This window comes from Bombina bombina, chromosome 5 (assembly GCF_027579735.1).
Source record: "Bombina bombina isolate aBomBom1 chromosome 5, aBomBom1.pri, whole genome shotgun sequence".
In the NCBI taxonomy this organism is placed as follows: domain Eukaryota; kingdom Metazoa; phylum Chordata; class Amphibia; order Anura; family Bombinatoridae; genus Bombina; species Bombina bombina.
The window spans coordinates 1,066,312,944-1,066,332,097 of record NC_069503.1 but is presented as its reverse complement, the minus strand read 5'-3'; the positions used below and the strand labels follow the sequence as shown (position 1 = coordinate 1,066,332,097).

The window sequence follows — 19,154 nt, the reverse complement described above, 5'->3', positions numbered from 1 at the left end:
GACGACATCTTAATTCAGGCGTCGACTTTCCAGCTAGCCAAGTCTCACACGGACATCGTGTTGGCTTTCTGAGATCTGACGCGTGGAAGGTGAACATAAAAAAGAGTTCTCTCGTCCCTCTCACAAGAGTTTCCTTCCTAGGGACTCTGATAGACTCGGTAGAAATGAAAATATTTCTAACGGAGGTCAGAAAATCAAAACTTTTAATCACTTGCCGAGCTCTTCATTCCATTCCTCGGCCATCAGTGGCTCAGTGTATGGAGGTAATCGGACTCATGGTAGCGGCAATGGACATAGTTCCTTATGCCCGCCTACACCTCAGACCACTGCAACTATGCATGCTCAAACAGTGGAATGGGGATTATGCAGATTTATCTCCTCAACTGCATCTGGACCAAGAGACCAGAGATTCTCTTCTCTGGTGGTTGTCTCAGGACCACCTGTCTCAGGGAATGTGTTTCCATAGGCCAGAGTGGCTCATAGTAACGACAGATGCCAGCCTGCTAGGCTGGGGTGCAGTCTGGAAATCCCTGAAAGCACAGGGCTTATGGTCTCGGGAGGAATCTCTCCTCCCGATAAACATTCTAGAACTGAGAGCGATATTCAATGCGCTTCAGGCATGGCCTCAGCTAGCTGCGGCCAAATTCATCAGATTTCAGTCGGACAACATCACGACTGTAGCCTATATCAATCATCAAGGAGGAACACGGAGTTCTCTAGCGATGATGGAGGTAACCAAAATAATCCGATGGGCGGAGGATCACTCTTGCCATCTCTCAGCAATCCATATCCCAGGGGTAGAGAACTGGGAGGCGGATTTCCTAAGTTGTCAGATTTTTCATCCGGGGGAGTGGGAGCTCCATCTGGAGGTATTTGCCCAGCTGACTCAGCTATGGGGCACACCAGAATTGGATCTGATGGCGTCCCGACAGAACGCCAAACTTCGTCGTTATGGGTCCAGGTCCTGGGATCCCCAGGCGGTACTGATAGATGCTCTAGCAGTGCCCTGGTCCTTCAATCTGGTTTATGTATTTCCACCGTTTCCTCTCCTCCCACGTCTGGTTGCCAGAATCAAGCAGGAGAGAGCTTCGGTGATTCTGATAGCGCCTGCGTGGCCATGCAGGACTTGGTATGCAGACCTGGTGGACATGTCATCTGTTCCATCGTGGACTCTGCCAATGAGGCAGGACCTTCTAATCCAAGGTTCGTTCAAGCATCCAAATCTAATTTCTCTGCGTCTGACTGCTTGGAGATTGAACGCCTGATTCTATCAAAGCGTGGTTTCTCTGAGTCGGTCATTGATACCCTGATTCAGGCTATAAAGCCTGTTACCAGGAAAATCTATCATAAGATTTTGCGCAAATATCTTTGTTGGTGTGAATCCAAGGGTTACTCATGGAGTAAGATTAGGATTCATAGAATTTTGTCCTTTCTCCAAGAAGGATTGGAGAAAGGATTATCAGCTAGTTCCTTAATGGGACAAATATCTGCTCTGTCTATTCTTTTACACAAACGTCTGGCAGATGTTCCAGACATTCAAGCATTTAGTCAGGCCTTGATCTGGTTCAAGCTTCTATTTAAACCTGTTGCTCCGCCATGGAGCCTAAACTTGGTTCTTAAAGTTCTTCAAGGGGTTCCGTTTGAACCTATGCATTCCATAGATATTAAGCTTCTATCTTGGAAAGTTTTATTTTTAGTAGCTATCTCTTCGGCTCAAAGAGTTTCTGAGTTATCTGCTTTACAGTGTGACTCACCTTATCTTGTTTTCCATGCAGAAAAGGTGGTTTTACGTACCAAACCTGGATTCCTTCCTAAGGTTGTTTCTAATAGGAATATCAATCAGGAAATTGTTGTTCCTTCGCTGTGTCCTAATCCTTCTTCAAAGGAGGAACGTCTGTTGCAGAATCTTGATGTGGTTCGTGCTTTAAAGTTCTACTTACAAGCAACCAAAGATTTCCGTCAAACATCTTCATTGTTTGTTGTCTATTCTGGTAAGCGGAGAGGTCAAAAGGCTGCGGCTACCTCTCTTTCTTTTTGGCTGAAAAGCATAATCCGTATGGCTTATGAGACTGCTGGCCAGCAGCCTCCTGAAAGAATTACTACTCATTCTACTAGAGCAGTGGCTTCCACATGGGCTTTTAAAAATGAGGCTTCTGTTGAACAGATTTGTAAGGCGGCGACTTGGTCTTCGCTTCATACTTTTTCCAAATTTTACAAATTCGATACTTTTGCTTCTTCTGAGGCTATTTTTGGGAGAAAGGTTCTACAAGCAGTGGTGCCTTCCGTTTAAGGTACCTGTCTTGTCCCTCCCTTCATCCTTGTCCTAAAGCTTTGGTATTGGTATCCCACAAGTATGGATGAATCCGTGGACTCGATACATCTTGCAAGAGAAAACAGAATTTATACTTACCTGATAAATTTCTTTCTCTTGTGATGTATTGAGTCCACGGCCCGCCCTGTCTAAGACAGGTAGTATATTTTTATTTAAAATACTTCAGTCACCACTGCACCCTATAGTTTCTCCTTTTTCTTCGTAGCCTTCGGTCAAATCACTGGGGGGTGGAGCTAAGGGAGGAGCTATATAGACAGCTCTGCTGTGGGTGCTCTCTCTGCCACTTCCTGTTGGGAAGGAGAATATCCCACAAGTATAGATGAATCCGTGGACTCGATACATCACAAGAGAAAGAAATTTATCAGGTAAGTATAAATTCTGTTTTTTAACTGGGCTACTTTCCCTAAGCAATATTCACAAACTTGGGGAATGAAACAGTTAACAAACCAGTCTGTGAACAATGCCTGAGTAATCCACGATTAGCATTTGACCAGTAATACACAGGCAGCGTGTGCTTATTAATGTTTTTAAATGCACGTGGGTTATATGAGCGATAGATAAGAAATGGCTTAAGCTTAAAACCAACAACATTTCCTCCAAGTAACAAGCTTACCTGATCCTTGAATGCTTTAAATATTGGCATGGTTTTTGATTCTTGGTGAATGTATGTGTGCTCAGGCATCCCGTTCCATCAACGTTGAATATTTGTTAAGGTAAATACCCTCCCTCTTAGATTAATTCATCCAAAGTGTCAATGAACTTTGCAGCGGCTTCTGAATCTGCACTTGCTGCTTCTCCTGAAACCCGCACATTATGCAGACTGAATCTTCTTCTAAAATGTTTAAACCATTCAGTGCTTGCCTGGAAATTTTCTTTGTAATCGTCACCAGTTTTTTCCTTAAAAGTCTAAAACAAATGTTTAGCCTACATCTGAACTGTTAAAAGGCTTATGGGTGTACAAAATTGACGTTGTTTTGCTATTATTGTTGATTTCATTGGTGCGGAACTTTTTACAGCTTCACATATGCATTTCTTGTCCTTAATGATCGTGGAAACTGTGGAATGCGACATTTTTATATCATGCGCGATTGCGTTCACTTTTTTTTTTAAAATGCAAATCTTTATTGATAAACTCAGAATAGGTACAGAAATATGTAGCCAAATACCTATTTAGGTGCAAAGGTAGCTCTACGCAACAAGTTCTTCAATAGAGTCTCTGGTGGCAAAAGAGACCTCTGGTGGTCATGAATTTGCAAAAGTCTCTGAAGCAGTTTATTGTTGATCCTCCGTTGGAGGGGAAGATTGTTTCCATCAGAGTGCACAGTTTATTTATTTCTTGAGTTTGTTCTGCATTTGTTTAAAAAAAATAAAAAATAAATGAAATTCTGAACAAGTATTTTTGAACAATTTGATAAAGAACATATTTATCTTATAACATTCACAATCTGTTTCCTTAGAGGAGTGGGGGGGGGGGGAGGATGAGGGTATCGAGGAAAGGGGTTCAGCTCAGGAGGGTGAAGGGAGCAAGAAAGGAAGAAAGGGGGGGGAGTATTACTCGGGGGGGGGAGTGAGTGGGGAAAAAGAAGATTATTGGGTATCTAGTCTCTGTGTTAGGAGGTGTTACTGTAACTCTTTCGTTATTGAGTTAAAAAAAGATTCTTTACCAGTTAAGGAGCATAAGTTCGTGTAAAACAGGTTTCCTATCCGAAGATAGTGGTATCTTTCAAGTTGTAGCTGAGTGCCGATTAATTTCTTCCAGCCTGAAAGACTAGGGGAGATATCGGTTTTCCATTGTTTGGGAATCAGAGTCTTAGCTCCATTTAGCATTATAATGAAGAGTGATTTATCTTGTATGCTTTTGAATTTTGGAAGTCCATGGTAGAGCAGAAGTGATGGGTTTGGTTGGATTTTTTTTTATTAATTTCAGCAAATCCATCTCTCCAGAAGCCCTCCAGCTTAGGACAGCTCTACCCCACATGTAACATTGTTCTCTCGCCTCCGCAGCCCCTCCAGCACCTACACATCATATTGGGGTACATTTTTTTAACTCTTTGGGGGGTTAGATACCATCTGCTCAGAAATTTGTACTGAGCTTCTTGGGTTTTGGCTGAAATTGAGCATTTTTTAGTAATGTCAAAGACCTTGCTCCACATTTTAGGGTCAAATTCTTGTCCCAGCTCTCTGTTCCAACCTTGCACATACGAGGGGAGGTTATTGAGACCATTATATTGGAGTAGATCGTAAATATGTGAGATACGGTGCTTTGGCGGGGATGTTTGTATGCATAGGGTTTCAAAAGGCATAAGTGGTCTGAGGATCGGTGATTTGTGTCTATGTGAGGCAATTAAATGTGATAGTTGAGCACAGCGGAACCAAGAAGTAAAAAGGCTGGGGTCCCATTCTTTGAGGTCCTGTTGTGTTTTTAATTTGTTCTGGGTCAGTGCATGGTATATAGCTATTCTGCTCAGTGGCAGTGTATGTTTAGTAAGTACTGCAGGGGCTTGAATGCCTGTAGTCGGGTTGTCACATAGCGGGATCAAAGGAGAAAATGGTGATGAAATATTGCTTTGTGTGGCCACGATTTTATCCCATGTCGTTAAGGTCTTTTTTATTAATAGGTAGGAAGTCAGTAAGGGAGGTCTGTGTTTCTGTGGGATCCAAGCTAGGGATTCCACGTTGCAACAGTTTTAGAATGTCTGCATCAAGCTTAACCCATGCCTTATGTTGTAGGTTTTGGCATTATTCACTGTAATAGGAAGACCTTACTGTAAGTATGTAGGTTTGGCAGGCCTGTCCTGCCTGTGGAGCGGGTTTTGTAAAGCGTATGTTTATTTATTCTGGTTTTAATTCATTGCCAGATAAATTTTTATTTTGCATTTTGTATGTGATGGATGTATGGAGTGGTTGGTGATAGAGGGATAGTTTGTAGGATGTATAAAACTCTAGGCAGAATGTTTATTTTGACTATATTAATACGTCCTAGCCATGAGATATTTCTCTTTTTCCAGCCAGATAGATATGCAACTATTTCTTCTTTGATTTTTTTGTAGTTGGATTCTATTAAGTCTGGCAGAGTTGGTGGATTTGTTTTATGGGGCTGGTGCTCTTGATTAAATTAAAATTTACGCAGGGCTCAGTGATGTTGAGAAGTTCTGACTTGTTTAGATGGAGGTGGAAGTTGGAGATCGATCCATATTGTTCAATCTCCCTCAGTACTTCTGGTAGTGAGTGTATGGTGTTTGTTAGAGTAAGTAGAACATTGTCCGCATACATAGCCAATTTGTGCTCTGTGTTCTGAATTTGAAGGCCTTCAATTTTAGGGTTGGCTCTTATTTTGCTGGCTAGGGGTTCAATTGTTATGGCAAATAGGAGGGGGGAGAGTGGTCAGCCCTGTCTCGTGCCATTTGATATGTTAAAGGGATCTGATAGTATACTATTTAGGTGAATTTTAGCATTTGGTGAAGAGTAAAGTGAGGTGATTAGATTGATAAGTTTTGGTCCTAGGTTCATTTTTGTTAGGGTAGCACGCATAAATGGCCAGCTAACGTGATCGAAAGCCTTCTCTGCGTTGGTCGAAAGGAGGGAGAGAGGGGTGGCTGTTTTGCGTGAGAGATCAGTTGCAAAACTTTTAGGGTATTATCTCTCGTTTCTCTATTTGGGATGAATCCTACCTGATCAGTGGAGATAAGCTGCAGTAAAAATGTATTAAGTCTGTTCGCTAGTAGTATAGCTAGAATTTTTATGTCCGAATTGAGCAAGAATATTGGTTGGAAATTTTCTGTTTTTGTGGGTTTTTTTTCCAGGTTTTGATATCACAATTATATGGGCTTCCAGCATTGAGCCGGGGAGGAGCCGCTGTGTCAGGGATATAGTTATAGATATCTAGGAGGCGAGGAGCAAGGATGTGAATGAATGTTTTGTAATACTTGGATCCCAGGCCGCCTGGACCTGGTCTTTTCCCTGAGGGCAGATCTTTAATGATATATTTAATTTCAGCGAGTGTGAAGGGTTCCTCCAGGGAATTTTTTTCCTCCTCTGAGAGGGATGGCAGGCTAACCGTGGAAAGATAGTTCTGTATCGGGGAGGGTTTTTCTGCGTTATGTGGGTTAACTATAGGTCGTGAGGTGTTTGGGTGCAGATTGTATAGCGCTTTGTAATAGTCTCTAAAGATGTTTGCTATGGTTTTCGTGTCATGTTGGGGATTTCCTTGAGAATCAATGATCTCATATACATAGGATTTGAGTTTTCTGTGCGCAATGGCTCGGGCTAGCATTTTACCTGCTTTGTAAAATTTTTGCCTCAGGAGAAGCGCTTTTCTTTGGTGTTCCTCTTGTAGGTGGTTTAGTAAATTAGTTTTAGGTTGTTCCAGATCTTTCAAGAGGACCGCATTTGTACGGTTGGATTTATGTTGAGATTCAAAGTGTGAGATTTGTGTTAATAGGGTTGGAGTCTTTCCATTTTGAGTCTATTATGTTTAGCCTTGAGTTTAATCATGAGCTTCCCTTGTAGGACGCATTTGTGTGCTTCCCAGATAGTGGTTAATGGCAGGTTATCTGAAGAGTTGAATTGGAAGTATTCTTGAAGTGTTTTGGTAATGTCGGTTTGGGTAATGGGGTTGTTTAGTAAAGTGTCATCTATTTTCCACACATAGGAGGAGATTGGGGTATCTGGACATTAATTTGTGTATGTGACCGGAGCGTGATCTGACCAAGTTATGTTTTTAATAGAGCTGTCTAAGATGGTTGATAGGCTTGTTGTATCAGTGAAAATGTAATCTATCCTGGAATATTTGTTGTGTGGGTATGAGGTAGAAGGTAAAGTCTCTGGTGCTTGGGTGAGTTATACGCCAGACATCATGAACTACCAGGTCTTTCAAGAGGAAAGTGTTTTAGTGGTGGCGCTGGAGGAGCCATTAGAAGTATCCATCAGAGGGTTTAGGGGGACTTTAAAATCTCCACCTAAAAAGAGAACTCCTTTTTGGAGCTCTAATATTTTTTGAGCTATTGTTTTTAAAAAGGGTATCTGTAAAGAGTTTGGGAAGTAGAGATTTACGATAGTCACACGTCTACTATGCAAGAGGCCCGTAACTATGACATAGTGTCCCTCAGGACACTTTCAACATGAGTGGTTTGGAAAGAGGTCTTCTCGTGAAACAACACACCCACCCCATTTTCTTGGTTGGTCCAGATGCAAAATAGGCTTGTTTATAGTGTTTTTGGAACCATTATGGTTTGTGGCCTTTTCTAAAATGAGTCTCCTGTATAAGGATTATATCACCTCCCATTCTTTGGAGATCGTTGAGTACTATGGACCTCTTTCCTGGGCTATTTAAGCCTTTAATGTTTACTGTAATTAGTTATATGCCATATGTTAGGTTCCTAGGTCTATGTTGTGCCATGGTGTAGAGGAGACAAAGGGGGCAGGGGGAAAGGGATGAAGGGAGGAGGTAGGTGGGGAGTGGGGTTTAGAGGACTGATACCCAGGATTTCAGTGTGGGGGGAGATGAGTAGAAAAAGTGGATTTATAACCTCACTGTACAGTGCAGTGGGGTCCAGTGGATAGCAATAAAACAAGACTGTGAAACAACAATAACAACATTTTGGTTCAATGCAAAATATAACAATTTAACAGCAGAAAATAAAACACTAGGGGTGGTGTACCTAGACTGATGCCTGTGAAGTGTAGGTTTTGTTCAGTGATATATATGTAACATGTGCTAATGTGTGTTGTGGGAGCTGCAGCAGTGCCTAGCACAGGGAAGCGAATGTGGAGGTGTGAAGTGGGCTGGGTAGCCAGAAATGGGAGGGGGGGATTTAACCCGTCCCTCTATGCAATTCCAGTAAGTGCATAATGAGGGCTATGTGCAAGGAATGGGATGTTCGTGTTGGTCAGTTGTTTGCAGCATACGTTTACAGTTATATATATATAACAGGTATAACATATTTAATACTACAATAACAGACAAACCTAAGACATTCTCACTTATCTGAAAGTCAGATTAAATATGGTTCAAAGTTCCGAGGTAAGTGAGAACTCAACTGTAACAAATAAGCCCTCACTAATCTGGTAGATGTGTAGAGGCAAGTTCACAGATCTGAGTAAGGGGAGACCTTCATTTGTCCAGCTGTGGTGGGGCCCCACTCATGTGAGTCCGGTGTGTGCAGGGCCTCATGTTGGAGCTTCTATGGGATGCTCATCGGTTGTGGAGGAGTTATCCTGTAGGTGGGCGAGTGCTGGAGGGAGTATGATGTTAAGGCCAAGGCTCTTGTTGAACGATGATAGATCTGATAAGGTGTGACATCTGGAGGAGGTGTTGTCTTTGTTGGCAATGATGCAGGTTGGGAAGCCCTATCGGTATGGGATGTTGTTGTCCCTGAGTATGGTCGTAATAAACTTCAGGTCCTTTATTTTTTGTAGGGTGGTAGGACACAGGTCTGAATATACCTGCACTTCTGTGCCCGCATGTGTGAGGGCATTTTGTTTCTGGCACCTTTGAGGATCTCTTCTTTGTCTCGATAAGAGAGCAATTTCACAATGACGACCCTGGGCGGAGCTTTGTTAGGTGGTTTTGGGTGAAGGGCGCGATTTGCCCTTTCTATTGAGATTTCTGGTGCTGATGTTGTGTCTTTTTCAGTGCGGAAGAAACTCTGTAGGTACCCGATGAGGGCTGTTGGGGAGACAGATTCAGGGATCCCACGGATCCTAAGGTTGTTCCTCCTGCTCCTGTTTTCTAAATCTTCAAACCGATAAATAAGATTTTGTATAATATCTATATGTAGTTGCGTATTTTCTGATTGCACTTGAATTTCTGAATGTTGGATCTCTTGTTTCTCTTCAAGTTTTGAAACTCTATTTTTCATTGCGTTGATGTCTTTCTTTAGTCCTCCAAATAGGTTTTTAACTTCTTGCATGGCTTCTCTTGTGTCAACCTTTGATGAAAGTTATTTTAAATCTTCTTTGGTGACATAGTTTGTAGGTTCAGGACCATCATTATGGACCTGTGCTTCCACCACCTGTCGGGTCTTTGAGTGGGTGTCACAGGGAGGTGCCAAGGAGGGTTTCATTGGTTTCAAATAGTTGTTCATCGTGGAGAGTTTATATTCTTTGGTTAGTTTAGAAGTTCTTCTATTTGGCATTACAATATTTGTAATCCACGTGATCTCCTTTGTAAATGAGGCAGGAGGGTGTTAGGAGTGGTTCCCCTGTATTGTGGCCTTGTTCTCTAGTGTCTTAGACTAGGTGTTAATGGATCGCCTGTATAACCCTTGGGAAGGGCAATTCATTATATTAAGTGTCCCTTAAGCACTGTTCTTGCAAGGAAAGTGGATGAGCAGGCCATGTCGAGAGGGCAGAGTGTAGGGCCTATAAAGCATGCCAAAGTTTTGGAATTTATTTAGGGTAATTTGTATCACTGCTGGAGTAGCTTTTTTCCTTTAAGGGCTACAGTAGGCAGAACAGGAGTATCAGTAGTGCAATAAGGTGTTGATGAGCACTTAAATTTATTGCGTAGTGGCGTAGAGAACTTCCAGGTTATAATAGCTTGGCAGCACACTGCTCTCAAGAAGCTTCTGGTAGGCCTGCTATTACAAGTTTTAAAAAAATCAGGCTTGTGCGGGCGTTATGGTGGCATTGAGCTCCATACCGCACTGAAATCAAGCGCTGCTTTGACGTGCTCGTGCACGATTTCCCCATAGACATCAATGCGGAGAGCCGGCAAAAAAAATGCCTAACACCTGCGATCACAGAAGAAAAGCTCCGTAACGCAGCCCCATTGATGTCTATGGGGATATAAAAAGTTACGTTTAAACATCGCCGCCAGCTACATTACAGTTATTAACCCCTCATTTGCTGCCCCTAACATAGCCGCCACCTACATTACAGATATTAACCCCTATTCTGCTGCCCCTAACATCGCTGCCACTTACATTACACTTATTAATCCCTAATCTGCCACCCCCAATGTCGCCACCACTATACTAAAGTTATTAACACCTAACCCTAGCGTAACCCTAAGCCTAAGTCTAACCCTAACACCCCCTAACTTATAATTAAAATAAATCTAAATAAACCTTACAACTATTAACTAAATAATTCCTATTTAAAACTAAATACAAACTTACCTGTGAAATAAAACCTAAGCTAGCTACAATATAGCTAACAGTTATATTGTAGCTAGCTTAGGTTTTATTTTTATTTCACAGGTAAGTTTGTATTTAACTAGGTAGACTAGTTAGTAAATAGTTATTAAAAGTTACGTTTAAACCTAACACCCTAACATTCTGCCCCTAACATCGTCGCCACCTACATAATGTTATTAACCCCTAAATCTGCTGCCCTGAAAAGGGCATTTGGATGGGCATTGCCCTTAAAAGGCCATTTAGCTCTTTTTCAGGCCAAACCCTAAGCTAAAAATAAAACCCACCCAATAAACCCTTAAAAAAACCTAACACTAACCCCCGAAGATCCACTTACAGTTTTTGAAGACCAGACATCCATCCTTAACGAAGCCGGGAGAAGTCTTCATCCAAGCGGCAAGAAGTCCTCAACGAAGCCGGGAGAAGTCTTCATCCAAGCTGCAAGAAGTGGTCCTCCAGACGGCATCTTCTATCTTCATCCTTCCGACGCGGAGTGGCTCCATCTTCAAGACATCCGGCGTGGAGCATTCTCTTCTGTTGATGACTACTGAAGAATGAAGGTTCCTTTAAGGGACGTCATCCAACATGGCGTCCCTTGAATTCCGATTGGCTGATAGAATTCTATCAGCCAATCGGAATTAAAGTTGAAAAAATCCTATTGGCTGATGTTAGGTTTTTTTAAGGGTTTTTGGGTGTGTTTTTTTTTTTAGATTAGGGTTTGGCAATGTAAAAAGAGCTAAATGCCCTTTTAAGGGCAATGCCCATCCAAATGCCATTTTCAGGGCAATGGTTAGCTTAGGTTTATTTGGGGGGGTTGGTTGGTGCGTTTTACTGTTGGGGGTGTTTGTATTTTTTTTTTACAGGTAAAAGAGCTGATTTCTTTGGGGCAATGCCCCACAAAAGGCCTTTTTAAGGGCCACTGGCAGTTTAGTGTAGGCTTTTTTTTTTTTGGGGGGGGGCTTTTTTATTTTAATAGGGCTATTAGATTAGGAGTAATTCATTTTTTATTATTTGTAATTTAGTGTTTTATTTTTTTTGTAATGTTAGTTTTTAGTGTAAGGCAGGTTAGGTTTTATCTTACAGGTATTTATTTTAACTAGGTAGCTAGTAAATAGTTAATAACTATTTACTAACTAGTCTACCTAGTTAAATAAATACAAACTTACCTGTGAAATAAAAATAAAACCTATGCTAGATACAATATAACTATTAGTAATATTGTAGCTAGCTTAGGTTTTATTTTACAGGTAAGTTTGTATTTAGTTTTAAATAGGAATTATTTAGGTAATAATTGTAAGGTTTATTTAGCTTTATTTTAATTATATTTAAGTTAGGGGGTGTTAGGGTTAGGGTTAGACTTAGGCTTACGTTAGGGTTAGGTTTAGGGGTTAATATATTTATGTAGAGTTAGTGATGTGGGAGGTCAGAGGTTTAGGGGTTAATCATTTATTATAGTATATTTAGTTGTGGGGGGCTTGCGGTTTAGTGGTTAATAGGTTTATTATAGCGGTAGTGTGGGTGGAACGGCAGATTAGGGGTTAATAATCTTTAAATAGTGTTTGCGATGCGGGAGGGTGTCGGTTTAGGGGTTAATAGGTTTATTATAGTGGTGACGATGTCGGGGAGCGGCGGAATAGGGGTTAATCATTTTTTAGTGGCGGCGAAGTCCAGAGCGGCAGATTAGGGGTTATTAATTTTATTTTAGTGTTTGATATGCGGGAGGGCCTCGATTTAGGGGTTAATAGGTAGTTTATGGGTGTTAGTGTACTTTGTAACACTTTAGTTATGAGTTTTATGGTACAGCTTTGTAACGTAAAACTCATAACTACTGACTTTAGATGGCGGTACGGATCTTGTGGTTATAGGGTGTCCCGCTCACTTTTTGGCCTCCCAGGCAAACTCGTAATAACGGCGCTATGTGAGTCCCATTGAAAAATAACTTTTTAAAAAGTGCGGTACTGACGTTGCGTGACAGCCAAAAAGGTGTGCGGTACACCTATACAGACAAGACTTGTAACAGCAGCGTTAGGGAAAAAGCAGTGTTATGAAGCATAACGCTGCTTTTTCACCCATAACCCCAAACTCGTAATCTAGCTGAGTGTGTTTTAGCCTCCATTTGTCGATGCTTTGGGCGGGCGTCAGGAATTTGCAGTGGCGGTGTTGGTCTCCCGAGGTTCGTGGGTGCCGCGTGGTATCAGTGAGGGATGCCACAGCGATTCTCTGTGTGCCTCAGTCGTGACTAATTTTGTTGACGGGTAGCCAATATGTGCGGCGAGGCTCTGCTGTCCTCCTTTAATGTAGGCCCTGTGACGCAGTTTGATAATACGGCTTGCAATTCTTGGTGTGCGCTTCCTTGCGCGGTGAGAGATGAAAGTCGGGTGGAGGGGGTATTCCCCTAACTGCTACAGCTGTTTATGAGGCTGAATTTTTTGATTTTTAGCCTATGTTATGCCAGCAAACAGACTTAGGGCTTCGGAGCAACTCGTTCATGCAACCATATTCCTGTGCGTCCAGGCTCCGCCCCTGCGTTCACTTTTTTACCTTCGTCATACTTCTTTATGACTTTCATTTTTATCTCTAAATCAAGAGCTTTCCTCTTTGTAGCTTCTTTGCCGCTACATGTTACCAGCCTTTTGGACTGTGACATGGTGAGACCCATGCAAAGTCTGCTGCTGCTTACAGTCACTTCTCATCACACACAAGCACTGCCTTTGCGCACACAAACACCACCTTGCCTTTACGCACTTAAGCACTGCCTTCAGTACGACACATGGTACAGATGGCTGTAAGTCACATAGGTCGTAAGTTAACGAGTATCTGTATATATATATATATATATATATATATATATATATATATACAGTCGTATGCAAAAGTTTAGGCACCCCTGACAATTTCCATGATTTTCATTTATAAATAATTGGGTGTTTGGATCAGCAATTTCATTTTGATCTATCAAATAACTGAAGGGCACAGTAATTTTTCAGTAGTGAAATGAGGTTTATTGGATTAACAAAAAATGTGCAATATGCATCAAAACGAAATTAGACAGGTGTATAAATGTGGGCGCCCTTGTCATTTTGTTGATTTGAATACCTGTAACTACCTAGTACTGATTAATTGGAACACACAATTGGTTTGGTGAGCCCATTAAGCCTTGAACTTCATAGACAGGTGCATCCAATCATGACAAGAGGCGTTATGCATGGCGACAAAAGAACACAGCATTCCAAGACAAACACTTGCTAGCCACAGTAAAATTTAGTGGATGTTTACTCATGCTGTGGGGCCAGTGCCAGTACTGGGAATCTTGTTAAAGTCGAGGGTTGCATGGATTCCACTCAATATCAGCACATACTTGAGAATAATGTTGAGGAATCAGTCACAAAGTTGAAGTTACGCCGGAGCTGGATATTTCAACAGGACAATGACCCAAAGCACTGCTCAAAATCTACTCTGGCATTTATGCAGAGGAACAAGTATAATGTTCTGGAATGGCCATTTCAGTCCCCAGACCTGAATATCATTGAAAATCTTTGGGTTAATTTAAAGTGGGCAGTCCATGCTCGGCAACCATCAAACCTAACTGACCTGGAGATGTTTTGCAAGGAGGAATGGTCCAAAATACCTTCATCCAGAATACAGACACTCATTACAGGCTACAGGAAGCATTAAGAGGCTGCTATTTCTGCTAAAGGAGGCTCTACTAAATATTGATGCAATATTTCTGTTGGGGTGCCCAAATTTATGCACCTGTCTAATTTCGTTTTGATGCATATTGCACATTTTCTGTTAATCCAATAAACCTCATTTCACTACTGAAATATTACTGTGTCCTTCAGTTATTTGATAGATCAAAATGATATTGCTGATCCAAACACCCAATTATTTCTAAATGAAAATCATGGAAATTGTCAGGGGTGCCTAAACTTTTGCAAACGACTGTGTGTGTATATATATATATATATATATATATATACACTAGTCCTAAAGCCCATGTACATGGGACATTTTTGTAGTACAGCGGTCCCACCCTTTGCTCTCTCTCCCCCCTCTCTTTTGCTTCTTCTCCCCCCTCTCTTTTGCTCTCTCTCTCCCACCTCTTTTGCTCTTTCTCTCCCCCCTCTTTTGCTCTCTCTCTCCCCCCTCTTTTGCTCTCTCTCTCCCCCCTCTTTTGCTCTCTCTGCCCCCTCTTTTGCTCTCTCTGCCCCCTCTCTTTTTCTCTCTCTCCTCTTTTTGGCTCTCTCTCCCCTCTTTTTGGCTCTCACTTCCCTCTTTTTGGCTCTCACTCCCCTCTTTTTGGCTCTCTCCCCTCTTTTTGGCTCTCTCTCCCCTCTTTTGCTCTCTCTCTCCCCCCTCTTTTGCTCTCTCTCTCACCCCTCTTTTGCTCTCTCTCTACCCCCTCTCTTTTGCTCTCTCTGCCCCCGTCTCTTTTGCTCTTTCTGCCCCCCTCTCTTTTGCTATCTCTCCCCCCTCTCTTTTGCTATCTTTGCTGTCTGATGTTGATCCTTAAGTCCAGGTATGTTTGTCCTCGTGCAGTCTCTACTGTGCATGACTGCATCTGACAAACATACCTGGCCTTTTATTATATAGGATATATATGTATACTGTACAGTATATATATATTTATTTGTGTGTAAGCATTTATTTGTGTAAATATGTATGTGCACACCTACATACGTATATACACATACCTTTGTTCTTCATTTAATAGAAAATCTTTTATATAAATATATATTTAAAAATAGAAAGAACATTTTATTTAACTGAAGAACTTAGTTATTTGAAGTATTCCTAGTGCACAATCGGTTTTATTACAGTTGGCCTAGCGCACCTTCGGGTTAGCGATCGAGTGAGAAAAAAAGTCTATGGGGTAAGAGAGTAAACACAGCCGTGTTATCTGGCCTTTAGATGTTATCTCGCCTGAGGCTTTTGCTTGTGTGCTAAATTTTTACTTTTTACATGTAACACAAGTGCAAACAGTGAAGTGCTCAAGAGAGATAAAAATGCATAACTTCAATTGTAATTTAGCCTAAAATATTTAGCAGGAACTTAAATGGCAATTCTGCTACAGAACAAACATGCATTGGAGATTTTACCCATCCAATTATTATTTCTATTATTATCGTTTATTTGTATAGTATATGCAATGACAAAGATTTGTTATAAGAAAAAGATAAGTTACAAAAAACATAACAGACTAAACAAAACTAGTACAAAAGGCGGAGGGCCCTGATCCGAAGAGCTTAAAGTCTACGGGTTGAGGGTGCAGTGACAAAAGGATTGTGGTCTTCAGTATAGCCATGAAGCAGCTTCATAATATTGAAAACAAAGCACAACATGCAGCTGTTCCAACCTCTAAGATAGAATCAGTTGTATGAAACTGTGAACTAATTGTGCTGCAAAATGAAGCAAAAGTTCCTACATTTTAGCTCTTATGCTCTAAACACAGGATAGAAGATTTAGGAATTTCATGTCTCTTTTAAATTCAGCACATTCCAGCAGGTATGGTCCTTCCTCTACTAAAGGGTGCAGTTGCAGTACTTGTAACATCATAAAAGAAAATATTTAAGGGACATTCCATCCAAAACTAGAATGCACATGCACAAAAAACAATTACAGGATTAAGAATTCTGTATCGGCAAAAATAACGTAATGTGTCCAACTCCTTTTAAGATTAATGACCTGATGATCAAAAACTCCCTGGCATGGAGGGAAATCTCACAAAATCTTTGGGGGCATTTGTTGAGCATTATTTTGGATTTTAAGTGTCTCTCCTTGACAAACAGAACCCTGTATAGTGAGATAAACAATTCTCAAGCTAAAATGTGTGTATAAAATTCATTTGGGATCTCATAGTACTGAAGAGATTTAAATAATCTCACCAGACCATAGCACTTCAGGCTATCAGGCCCTAAAAGGAATTATGCTTAAAAATATATATCATGAGAAATTTGGATTCATTGAGTCAAGGCTTGTAATTAGGGATGGGCGAATGTGTAAATTTTCGAATTTCGAATGTAGAACGAATGTTATTACCGAAATTCGAATTATAAATCCAAATGTTGATAAGAACGAATATTCTTAAAAATTCTATAATCGAATGTTATTTACAGTTTTCAAATGTCACTTTCGAATTCGAATGTTTATAATTATGTTGAATGTCCACATTAGAAATTTCGAATTTAACATTCTATTTAACAAATACTATTCAGAAGTTCAATAGTTCATGTGGTAGGGCGGGAATCTAGTAAATTGATACATAATAGATACAAATATATCATTTTGAATGTTTCTATATAGAATATTGCATAATTAGAATATTACATTTAAAGAAATACTATTACAAACATATAAATTCAAATTTTTCGAAAAGAATATTTTCGAATGTAATCATAAAATTCGAAACCGAACATTCGAAAATCGAATGGTAGAATGTTATGTATACATTTGAAATTCGATTCGAACGAACAAATGTGTTAAAATTTGTGCCGTTTTTCGAATGTTGCGAAACTTTCGCCCATCCCTACTTGTAATACCCTATGGTTTTTTAACACACTGGATGAGCTAAAAGAATATTTATCACTTATTGCTCTTACCTTATTTGTAAATGTATATAATATTTACTGATATAATATGTACACTAATCAATTAAGCATGGGATTTAATTAATAAACTGAGAATGTGCAAAGGCTAAAGCACAGATAGAGGGAAGCACCAAGTAATTATTAGGAAATATAGTGTATTATAATTAGCAGTTGGCATGGCTTGTGTCTATAGATTAAATCCTCCATACTGCATGCACTTTCATCATTCTGTTCTTTCATTATTGTAAATTAAGGTCGCACTGCTTCTGAAACGTATTCAGGACTAGCGGGGGTGCTAGACGAAGAGGAACAAGGCTCGTCCCATCTTCCAGAAGAAGTTCCACCTGAAGGCTGTCGCTTAACCATCTTGAAATATTTTATCATCCTAGCAAAAATTGAAGATAAACAGGTAGCAGTTCATTTGTTTCAGCTATATTTAATACTATGAAAGACAACCCTACACAGACTATTTCATTTTCTTTAATTGTTGCTTAATATACTGTAGCATTACACTTGTACTATTCATTTAAGTCATGAGAAACAAACATGCATTAAAAAATTAGGTATTACCCCAAAATTATTTTTGACCCATGTGATCAACAGAGATGCAGTAAAGACCATTCAGGTTGTTATTAGATATTTTGTAAAATATCTAATATTTCTCATTTATCTAGGCTTAATTTCTTGTATATTTTCCAACCATCACCATTTTGTTTCAAGAATCCTTTTGAAATGCAATAACTAGCAAGAGGGTTATACAATAATGGTAACACTGTCGCTATCAACTGTGGCTTCTAAAGGATTAAACTCCAGGTTGCTAAACAAACTGGCAGCATAATGGCCACTGGATATTAAATATCCATAGTTATTACTTTCAATGAGAGTTGCATTTTACCACTGTACTTCAATCTTATTTTCTGAGATTAGGGAAAAGATGGAATTAACTATTTTAATAGCAGCCAATACTGTTTTGAAAAATAATCTTTCATTTTAATTTAATTCATGTTTTACTCTGTTTTTCTTATATATTGGTGGACCCTCTAATCCTGCAGATCTGTTGTGCCAATAAGTCTAACCATGAGCTGCTCACCCCAATAAATCCTATCTACTCCACCACTGTAATTAACCATATAACCACAGGACAGCCCAACACTGTAATTAACCATATAAGTACAGGACAGCCCATCTATTAACCCTATACCCACCAGACCCTTATAGATAATACCACTATGTGTTTTTAGTTGTATTTATTTATTGGCATTGAGTTTAAGAGCTTGGCTACTTGAGCAAAAAAACTAAACATTTGTTTGTTTACTGAATGTAAAATGTGTTTTCTGCAACTCCTTGTGTCCATTTGAGTATTTCAGTGTTATTTATCACATTACACAAGTCTGACTACAATACAACATAAGCTTATGGCCATCAAATTAAACTCCACCTCTAGGATTATTGATAATTGCATATTCAGGGTCTCTGGTACATATGTAAATGAGCTTGTAGTCCAAGGTAACCAAACACTACATAGAATGTTGCAGGGTCGGGTAAATGTCACCATAGTTAAGTATGGTAGAGGCTCCCTATTTTGACTGGAACAAGCACAATATTCAAAAGTATATTACAGTAAATGAAGGCACAATAAGTTATGAAAGTATTTTCTGCAATGAGTCAGAATTTGCAATTTACTTATAATATGAATTTTGATTAATTCTCTTGGTATCTTTTGTTGAAGGAGCAGGAATGCACTATTGGGAGATAGCTGAGCACATTGGGTAAGCCATTGATGAGAGAAATGTATGTGCAGCTACCAATCAGCATCTAAGTGGTGCATTGCTGAGCCTACCTAGGTATACATTTCAACAAAGGATACCAAGTGATAAAAGAAAGTTAGATAATAGAAGCAAATTGGAAAGTTGTTTAAAAAACATTTAATTTTGACTATTGCCCCATTAAACTGAAAAACAAACTGCAATTGTTGGTTACGTTTCAGATTCACTTTCATACAATTGACAAACTTTTCAGTGAAGGCTGCAATGTGAATGAAGTGGACAGATATGGTCAGACAGTGATGCATGAGGTAAGATGATGGGTGGCTCGGCTGAT

At 40.0% G+C, this 19,154-nt stretch overlaps 1 protein-coding gene across 1 annotated transcript in view; it reads left to right on the top strand.

Moving 5' to 3' along the window:
• Positions 1-19,154, top strand: part of LOC128661719 (transient receptor potential cation channel subfamily V member 6) — a 286,517-nt gene that overhangs the window by 21,250 nt on the left and 246,113 nt on the right. Inside the window, exons 2-3 of the mRNA XM_053715942.1 lie at positions 17,309-17,463; positions 19,042-19,128. Coding sequence (XP_053571917.1) covers positions 17,309-17,463; positions 19,042-19,128 — 242 coding nt within the window. The remainder of the gene's footprint in view (positions 1-17,308; positions 17,464-19,041; positions 19,129-19,154) is intronic.